Source organism: Panulirus ornatus, chromosome 64, assembly GCF_036320965.1.
Source record: "Panulirus ornatus isolate Po-2019 chromosome 64, ASM3632096v1, whole genome shotgun sequence".
NCBI classification, from domain to species: domain Eukaryota; kingdom Metazoa; phylum Arthropoda; class Malacostraca; order Decapoda; family Palinuridae; genus Panulirus; species Panulirus ornatus.
In genome coordinates this window covers 3,121,278-3,132,093 of record NC_092287.1, presented here as the reverse complement: position 1 = coordinate 3,132,093, position 10,816 = coordinate 3,121,278, and the positions used below count along the sequence as shown (strand labels likewise).

Genomic DNA, 10,816 nt, shown 5'->3' with positions numbered 1-10,816 from the left:
CCATTTGCGCCCTTCACTGAAGTTCCCATTTGCTCCCTTGTCTTACGAACTTTATTTACCTCCTTCCAGAACATCTTTTTATTCTCCCTAAAATTTAATGATACTCTCTCACCCCAACTCTCATTTGCCCTCTTTTTCACCTCTTGCACCTTTCTCTTGACCTCCTGTCTCTTTCTTTTATACATCTCCCACTCAATTGCATTTTTTCCCTGCAAAAATCGTCCAAATGCCTCTCTCTTCTCTTTCACTAATAATCTTACTTCTTCATCCCACCACTCACTACCCTTTCTAATCAACTTCTCATGCCACAAGCATCTTTTGTGCAATCCATCACTGATTCCCTAAATACATCCCATTCCTCCCCCACTCCCCTTACTTCCATTGTTCTCACCTTTTTCCATTCTGTACTCAGTCTCTCCTGGTACTTCCTCACACAAGTCTCCTTCCCAAGCTCACTTACTCTCACCACCCTCTTCACCCCAAAATTCACTCTTCTTTTCTAAAAACCCATACAAATCTTCACCTTAGCCTCCACAAGATAATGATCAGACATCCCTCCAGTTGCACCTCTCAGCACATTAACATCCAAAAGTCTCTCTTTCGCGCGCCTGTCAATTAACACGTAATCCAATAACGCTCTCTGGCCATCTCTCCTACTTACATACGTATACTAATGTATATCTCGCTTTTTAAACCAGGTATTCCCAATCACCAGTCCTTTTTCAGCACATAAATCTACAAGCTCTTCACCATTTCCATTTACAACACTGAACACCCCATGTATACCAATTATTCCCTCAACTGCCACATTACTAACCTTTGCATTCAAATCACCCATCACTATAACCCAGTCTCGTGCATCAAAACCACTAACACACTCATTCAGCTGCTCCCAAAACACTTGCCTCTAATGATCTTTCTTCCATAAATGCTACATACAAATCCATTTGCTTTTCTAAGTATTTCTAACATACATTCTTCAAAGCAAACACCTGATCCACACATCCTCTACCAATTCTGAAACCACACTGCTCTTCCCCAATCTGATGCTCTGTACATGCCTTCACCCTCTCAATCAATACCCTCCCATATAATTTACCAGGAATACTCAACAAACTTATACCTCTGTAATTTGAGCACTCACTCTTATCCCCTTTACCTTTGTACAATGGCACTATGCATGCATTTCGCCAATCCTCAGGCACCTCACCATGAGCCATACATACATTAAATAACCTTACCAACCAGTCAACAATACAGTCACCCCCTTTTTTAATAGATTCCACTGCAATACCATCCAAACCTGCTGCCTTGCCGGCTTTCATCTTCCGCAAAGCTTTTACTACCTCTTCTCTGTTTATCAAGTCATTTTCCCTAACCCTCTCACTTTGCACACCACCTCGACCAAAACACCCTATATCTGCCACTCTATCATCAAACACATTCAACAAACCTTCAAAATACTCACTCCATCTCCTTCTCACATCACCACTACTTGTTATCACCTCCCCAGGGGATAGGGGAAAAAGAATACTTCCCACTTGTTCCCTGCGTGTCATAAAAGGCAACTAAAAGGGTAGGGGGCTGGAAATCCTCCCCTCCAGTTTTGACTTTTCAAAAAACGAAACAAAATGGGGCCAAGTGAGGATTTTCCCACTTAGGCTCAGTCCTTTGTTCTTAACACTACCTTGCTTACGTGAGAAATGGCAAATATATATGTATATATTTTTTTTTTTTTGCTTTGTCACTGTCTCCCGCGTTTGCGAGGTAGCGCAAGGAAACAGACGAAAGAAATGGCCCAACCCACCCCCATACACATGTATATACATATGTCCACACACGCAAATATACATACCTATATATATATATATATATATATATATATATATATATATATATATATATATATATATATATATATATATATATATATATTTCCCTGGGGATAGGGGAGAAAGAATACTTCCCACGTATTCCCTGCGTGTCGTAGAAGGCGACTAAAAGGGAAGGGAGCGGGGGGCTGGAAATCCTCCCCTCTCGTTTTCTTTTTTAATTTTCCAAAAGAAGGAACAGAGAAGAGGGCCAGGTGAGGATATTCCCTCAAAGGCCCAGTCCTCTGTTCTTAACGCTACCTCGCTATCGCGGGAAATGGCGAATAGTATGAAAAAAAAAAAAAAAAAATATATATATATATATATATATATATATATATATATATATATATATATACATTATTTATTATTTTATCATACTTGATTGCCATTTCCCATGTCATTGAGGTAGTGCCAGGAAAACAGACCAAAAAAAGGCCACATTTTTTCATACCCAGTCTCTAGCTGTCATGTGTAATGCAACTATACCACAGCGTGTTAGGTGCCTGAGGATTTGAAGAATTCATGTATACTGTCATTGTTTAAAGGTACTGTGGGACAAAGGTGAGTGTTCAGATTACAAAGGTATAAGTCTGTCTAATGTACCTGGTAAGCTTTATGGAAAAGTGGTGATTGATAGGGTAGTAACATGCATAGAGCATCTGACTGGGGAGGAACATGAGAACAATATGATTTCAGAAAGGAGTGTTAAAGGATGTTTGCATTAAAGAACGTGGATGAAAAATATTTAGAGAAACAGAAGGATTTCTTTATGGCATTTATGGATCTGGAGAAAGTATATAGGAGGGTTGTGATGTTTTGTGGAAAGTGTTTTGAATATATGGTAGGAAAATGATCACACAGTGGGGTTTTTATCAAGAGAGTAAGGCATCCATGCGAGTAGCTAGAGAGGATGATGGTGGGTCAGGAAGGATAGTCAGTTGTGTACTGATGACAAGGCACTGGTAAATTATTTTGTTTCATTTTTATTTAATCACAAAATAAATAAAAATCCTTGATTCACCAAAAGCAAAACACAGAATACTGTCTGTATAAGCAAGATGCTATGCCAAACTAAGACTGGGAGATGCTATTTACATTGAAATTGGCACATACAGAGCATAGCTTGGGTTTTTCCAACTTGGCTTTTTAACTAGCCTTGCATCTGTAGCTGCCTTAGTAACTCAAAAGCTTTATTATCTAAGAAATGCAGAACCTGATTTTTATATTGTAACCTGTGTAACCAGCTGGAATGCACTGGAAATTTTGCACAATGAAACCTTGGTCATCAGCCAACATTTAAATTGAGATTTAGTCAACATCCCAGACTGAAAGGGTTAAGAGTTTTATCTAACTGTTTATATATCTCATGCCCATTCCGTCTTGGAACCCCCTCAATGGGTTTGCAACAGCAACAGAGTTTCCTTAGCAGGCCACTGGCAGAGTGCACCTCTAACACAGTTTCCAGAAGCTCTGACCTAATGTTCCTTGTGGCTACTTCAACCTAATGTTTCTACCAAATGAGTTAAGCACTCTAAAAAAAAAAAACTTTATCAGACTGGCTGGTCCTAATTACAGACAGCACTGCAGACACATACAAATGGCGAGTCAAAAAAAGAAGTACAAAATCATCCACTGTGGTCATTTACCTGTTACCTCTAAGCAGCTTCAATGACTCATCTTTTGTGTTGCCATCTATGGCCAGTTGACAAAGCCTCAAATGCATGCGGAATTCAAATTTGAGGCTGGGAATGAAGTTTGTAAGTTGATGTTCATAACACCCTGATGCTTAGCAGAAGATTGACGGAAAGGGTTAATATACAGTTCATTAAAAAAAAGTACTTTAGTTAAGAATCTGAAGTACAGATAATGCTTCACTTTCCTACAAAGAGTGAGAACTCCATAAGGTTGCTAAAAAACAACTAAGTTCTCAGCACATGTCCAAAAGAAAGAACCATTACGCTCTAATAATAACTTACACATAGCCTTCTTGTATGTATATGAGAAACAACATACATGATTATGGAATCCAAACTGAGAGAAAGCAAAAACCTAATAACCCTTCTTCATGTACCATAATGTATTGTAAGTAAGCTCAAAATGTCATGTTACTATAGGAATGCTAGTGTATCCTCATATCCCGTGATAATTAGATTTACAGTGATTTTATCCTACGCTTAATAATGGTCAAAACCCCATCATGTGTTGCTGGATATACTATTACTGATGTTTACCACTTCACTGGCATTGTGGCAGATTGTTCCTTTGGGGTTGGACCCTAAATCTTGCTAGATTAGCCTCCCAATGATTGAATAGATCAACCAGTTTAACATCAGTACACTAACCGAAGCAGAAGAACTTTTCAGAAACAAAAATGGCTAATATTGCCTAGTAATAACTTATGGAATGAAAAAGACTTGTTAAGCAAAAGCCTTGTGGCATGTTATGCCTGGTATAGGTACAGGTATCATGGCTAACAGACAGGTAACAACTCGAGTGGAAAACCTTAGGAGGGATACAATGCTACAGATGAACCAATCTTCAAAGGGTTAAGCTAGCTAAATCTTATTAGCTAGTTGGGCTAAACAACCTTTTGACTCATTCCCAAGCACAAAAATCATATAACAAGGGAAAGTTAAACGATCTTCCTACATGAAGTCAAAAAAAGGTAAGGAAACAAGGAAAACGAATCAAAGTTGTCCTGGAAAAACAAGCTTTTTTCTATAAATACTTTATATGATGGCTTGACACCACTCATTTCCAAAAGCAAAAATCATAAATCAAGGGAAACTTAAATGAACTTACATAAAGTCCAAAAAAGGTAAGGAAACCTAACCAAAATTGCCAGGAAATAAAGTTTTTTCTATACTTTATATGTTGGCTTGGCACTACTAGGGCGACAGATTGCTCCTACTTTAGCGTGTGGAAACTGCCAATTGGCAGGGAAGAACTCAGACCAAGCTGAAGGTTGCAACCAAGGAAAGGTGTTTAGCCAAGAGTAAGAGATACAAACCACACCAGAAATTGGGATTAGAGATTTCAAACCCCAGGGTTCTCAGAGAATCTCAGCTTGCAGGGCAGACCAACCCTGAAGAGAAAATAACTTCTCTGGGCTGGAAGGTTTACTGTGACAAGCTTTATCGTCATTTGTACCTATCTATATCTCTAATGCCTGTTTCCTTCTGAAACTTCCTCAAGGAGGGGTGACCATAGCAGTAGAATCTCCATAACTTGTGTTTTCCAGCACCACTTCTTAGCCTTTAGTGCTTTAAACATAAAAGGCCACTGGCAGAGGGCAAGTCTTATGCAGTGTTTGCAGAGGCTTCTACCTAATGTTCCTTCTGACTACTTTTACCTAATGCTCCTGCCTAATGTTCCTACTTATTACTTTTACCTAATGCTCCTGCCTAATGTTCCTACTTATTACTTTTACCTAATGCTCCTACGTAGATGTTTCTACCTACTACTATCTATTGGTCTCACCATTTTGCCAAAATGCAGGGCTAGCACGTAGTGCTCACAAAAGGAAAATCTTTAGTTACAAAGAATAAGCTGTACGAGTTCAGTGTTGTCAAGTGTTATGCATGACAAGAAGAGATCGTATGTTTGTGAACACAATGCCAGTAGTCCACGTGTAGTTGAGGCAGAAAGAAAAGACAGCTACCTGGGTCAGAGGAGTGCAACTTGACAACCACTTAGGTGCTGGCTCACTATACATGTAGTCATCACTTTACCTCCTGATACCCAGGTGGGTAGTACTGGTAATATACCTCCCTGGTCGTTGGCTGCCTACCAACTACTACCTACAACATCAAGTTACATCTATTTCTCTGTATCATCCTACCAGTAAGTCATACACCATTTGAAGCACATTATAAGAAATTTTGTGAAGGATAATATGTTTTGATGCCTGTAAGTTATAAGGTCCTCTTTACTGCATTTTTTTAAACTCACAAATAAGAGGTCTTTTGCATGCAAATGCAAAAATTACAGGAAAGTGAAAGAAAGTAGTGTTTTCATACATACTCAATTATTCTCATACATTTATTGCTCTATGACACATGAGAGTAATTTATATATGAAGACATTGCACAGATGGTAATATTTACACTGGTGTTATGGTCTGGGAGAGGAATATACTATCTGAGTAAGAGTGCATATTTCTCAGTACAATAAAATTAGTAACTAATTTCAATATAAAAATTGCTAGGTTCCATTAAAAGTATTACTTATAAAGTATACTTTTTATATGGCTTGTAACACATTAAAGTATTTAACTCTGTATCTACAAAAGTTTATTTACAGTGCATTTATATACTATAAATACCCTACAGTATTTATAAAACTGTATCACACATTTTAAAAGTGCTTTTAGAGCTTGGACAAATTTCAGCAAGGTAGGAAGTAAAAATGTGGGTGACAGCTAAAAATATATAAATCACTTGAGGTATTTCTCATGTCTGAAAGGTTACAGCTTGTATAAAAACCAGTACTTATACAAAAATTTACTGACACATGGATAATCTTCTAGGAGATCTGTGGGCCCTCTCTGGTCTTTCTCTACTGCCTGACCTTTCCCGAGTAATTTCAGTGGTCTTTTTCACTGCTTTCCCACCCTCTTCACAGTCTTCCTTGCCCTTTTTACTACTCAATGCTGTGTCCTCTCCATCCTCACTTTTCCTTTTACTCTGTTTTACAGCTATATCTGGTGAATCTACTTGATTCTTACTTTGCTTGGCCACAGATTCTGTTGGTTCATTAGCAGTTTGTGTTACTTTGTTCTTTTCTACTTTAGCATCATCTTTCTGTTTTCTTTCTGCCCCAGTCTTTCCTGTCTCATCATCTCTGACTGATCTTCTCCGTGACTTTATCCTTTCTTCATTAATATCCTCTTTTTTCCCAGTTTCAACAGCTGAGGAATCACTCGATACATCGTCACATGACTTTCTGCGCAGTTTTGACATGTACTCTTCTGTATCAGGCCGATTTCTTTTAACAGATTTTTGATCTTCTTCTTTCTTTTCATTTGACTTTCCAGCAACAGACTCCTTCTCCCTCCTCCCACTTGATGGTCTTGGCAACTTGACGTCTTTCTTTTGTGCTTCCTCCACCACAGTTTCTTCTTTTTCATCTCGCAGGTCTTTGGTTCGTCTTGAGATCTTCCTGATGTCAACTGAGCTTTCATTTGGCTTTGATACATCTTCCTCTTTAACTACTTCATGTTGCCTTTCCTCAATGCCCTTTTCGCTTTTCAGCCTTTTGGTGGATCTTGTAACAATGTCTTTTTCCGGTTTAACAGCTCGGGAAGAAGACTCCTGAGGCTTTTCTGGTAACCTTTTATTAACAAGATTCAGCTTTTTCTCCTTTTCTTCCATTTTCTTTGTATTGTGCTGTTTTGAATCTTTTTCAGACGAATCTTCAACAGTAATCTTATTCATTTCTTCTTCCCTGGTTTTTGGATCTTTTCGTTTATCCTTAGGAGACTCATTCCCCAATCGTTCATTCTTTTCTCGTTTCTCATCTACTTTCACTTCCTGTTCATCTTTAGATCTTCTCACACTCTGTCTCCTCTCAGGTCTTCTTAAAGAAGTACTCTGATCTACCTTACCTTCATCAGTGTCTGCCCGATGTACTTCAACAGCTGTGATTATTACATTCTTTTGATTTAACTGTGCATCAGAACTCTTATTTTGTTGCGAGCTTGGTGTATTTTTCTTTTCAACTGGTTTCTTTTTGTTAGCCTGTTCAGATGAGGATGCTTCATTCTTCTTGCTAGTGTGTTCTGATAAACTGGATGTATTCTTTTTGCTAACCTGTTCTGAAGATTGAGAGTTCTTTATTACTGCACCCTCAGGAGAGGATGCAATACTTTTTTTACTGGACTGATCGGAGGATGATGTATTTTTTTGACAAGCTTGTTCAGAAGGCACTGAATTTTTCTTAAAGACTTCCTCTGAAGATGAAGTATTTAATTTGTTAACTTCTGGAAGCAAAATTGTATTCGTTTTGGTAACCTGATCAGGTGGAACATTCTTCCAGCGTTCCTGATCATTTGAATTCTTTTTGGAACTTCCTTCTTCAGGTGATGAACTCTTTTTAGAAACCAGTTCACATGAATTCTTTTTATTAACCTCTTCAGAGGATGAATTCTTTTTTGTACCCTGATCAGATGGCAGGTCTTTTTTGGAACTCTGTTCTGGATTTTGAGATTCTTGTTCAGCAGAGATTTTATTTTCAGTAACCAGTTCAGGTAATGAATTCTTACTAGTAACCTGATCAGGAGAGGAATTCTTTTTGGAAACTTGTTCAGAGGATCCATTCTTTCTGCAGACTTGCTCAGGTGAATTCTTCCCAGAAGCCTGTTCAGGTGACACTGTTGTATTCTTTTTGCTTTCCAGCTCAGGTGATGGTATATTCTTTTTGGAGATCTGCTGGGGAAGCGGTATATTCTTTTTGGAAGTTTGTTCAGGGAACATTAAACTCTTTTTGGTGGTCCTCTCGGTGAATGACTTGGCATTCTTTTTATTATCCTGTTCTACAGGTGTTTTACTTACTGTACCTTGCTCTGGAGATGGTAAAACAACCTTTTTATTAACTTGTTGTGATGAAACAGGATTCTTTTTGCTGACCTCTGAAGATACAGTATTTTTGCTCACCTGTTCTGATGATGTATTCTTTTTACTGGCTTGCTCAAGAACAGTTCCAGTTTCACCTTCATATTCTTGCAAACGGCTCTGTCTTCTTGTTGAAACCCGCTGACTTCCACTCAATGTTAAATTAGTTCCTCCTTTAGGAGGAAAATTTGTGCTTTGAGGACACTCTGAAGGCTCCTCCTCAGGTGACTTGCTCTTCAAAAGGCTCCCTATTTCTTTCCCTTCCTCTTTATTAGTCTCTTCCATCTTATCACTCTTCTTTTTACCTGAAGTACTGGAAACAGTTTTGATTTTACTTACAGGTATTACATTTGATTTTGTAGGCGATTCAGAATCTATTTTCTTGCAAGACTCTGCATCTGTTTTCTTGCTTACATCTGAATGTTCATCTTTGTCTATCCCATCCTGTGCATTGCAAACTGAATTTTCAGTGCATTCTATTTCTTTCTCTTCTTCTTCATTACATATTACTGCTTCTGAATTTTCCTTTCCTGTCTGATCAACATCTGGAGATGATGATCGTGAGACAGATGATATATCCGAGTCTGAGGAAGGATCCGCGGTTGGATCAGGGGGTGGTGGTGGTGTCCTGCTTAAAATTTCATCTTCCTGAAGTGTATAACCATGAGATTTACCCCATACACGAAGTGCTGCAAGTGGGATATGGGAGCAAGGGTGCAGGGCTAAATTGGATAGGAGAGGCAGACAAGCAAGAGATGGCAAACATGTTGGTGCTAAACGGTGACAACCTCTTACATCCAATGATGACAGAGAATGACTCACAACACTGGATGGATGAGCCAACAAAGCAGCACTAAGTTCTGTTATGCGTTGGCAACTACTCAAATCAAGAGCACTAAGAAATGGAAGAGAACGCACAATGGCTCGAACTCCTTCATCTCCAACTTGTGTTCCTGCTAAACGCAGATCGGTGAGTTGTCGCAAACGGGTAGTTGTGTCACGGTGACCTGGACGGTGAGTGCGAGGGGGTGAGAGGAGGGCTGTTAGAGTGCTGTCAGTTAATCCTTCACAGTATGAGAGATTGAGGAGAGATAATGCTGGGCAATAGGGAGAGGTAAGACATGAAACCACTTGCCAACCTTGACCTTCCAGATGAAGCTCCTTCAATTGAGGAAGTCGGGCCAACAACCATGATAACTGCTCTGCAGTCACTCTAGCCCAACTCAAATCAAGACAGCGAGGCTGACGACGTACCACACCCTCTAAGTGGTACACACCCACTCGCTTGTGTGCAAGGCTGATTGCCTTCCACAAAGCTGGGTTTATTGCCCACTGTGCCCATGTTCTGCAAACTTGCATGGCCACCTTCAAGTCTCCTACAGATAGGTGATGGAACACAGGAAGCATCACAGCTCGATTCATTGCTGGAGGTAGAGGTTCACGTGTGACTGGACGACTTTCTCCATCACTGCCACTCTCTTCATCTTCTTCTTCTTCCTCTTCATCCTCATCTGGAGGGGGTGGGTTTGGCCTTACTACCCACATGGGACGTACCAAAGGACGTGACACTCGGGCCTGCAGCTGTTCCCATGTTGGCATGTGGGGTGGGGCAGCATCAAGACCAACTACTGCACTACCTATCTGTAACACAAAAATGCAGGTGTTATGTGACATCTGTTTTCTACAGACACTTTAATGAGAATATATGTTAAGTCAGCCTGCTGATTATAAATAACCAGAAAATATTGTACTGTATCCTATATTTTACCTGCCTAATAATGTGTTTACATTTTGCCATTTGTGCATGGACTGTACTAAGCAAAGGAGGCTTGCCTGTGTTTAGCCATCCCTTTGGTGGAGACTCAGATTGGGCTTCTGGAAATGACAGGAAAGGATGTTAAAAGCGGGAAGTTCATATTTTCCTTATACACTTATATATCATTTCTCTTTCTGTCCTACATCCAGTTTAAAGCTTTAAACAGGAGGATATAATTTGTAACAAAATAAACTATACTGGTGCCAGTCATGAAATTCATTTATAATTATTGATTCCAGTAAAGAAAGTGAGATACCAGGTGTTACAAGCAGTAAAAACAGTTTTGACATGAAAGAGACTGCACTAAAAATTACATATCTAAGATAAGCAAATAAAGAAAATTATTGCAATACATTTCTCGTTCTTGTTATCAGTCACCATTTATTTCAAAATGGAAAGCTTACCGTATCTATGCAGATGAAACTTATAATTAAATCAAGAACAATGAAAAACTTAACTTTCTTTAAATGTTATGCTTGTCTCAAATGTGCTGCAAATACCCTGGGAAAGGTAAT

General features: G+C 39.1%; 1 protein-coding gene across 5 annotated transcripts in view; it reads right to left on the bottom strand.

Annotated features, from left to right (window-relative positions):
- Window positions 1-5,881: 5,881 nt before the first annotated feature.
- LOC139746120 (lysine-specific demethylase 2A-like) overlaps window positions 5,882-10,816 on the bottom strand; it is a 94,580-nt gene continuing 89,645 nt past the window's right edge. For all 5 annotated transcript variants that reach the window (XM_071656974.1, XM_071656973.1, XM_071656975.1 and 2 more), the window contains one exon: window positions 5,882-10,126. In XM_071656974.1, coding sequence (XP_071513075.1) covers window positions 6,377-10,126 — 3,750 coding nt within the window. In that variant the 3' untranslated portion in view covers window positions 5,882-6,376. The remainder of the gene's footprint in view (window positions 10,127-10,816) is intronic.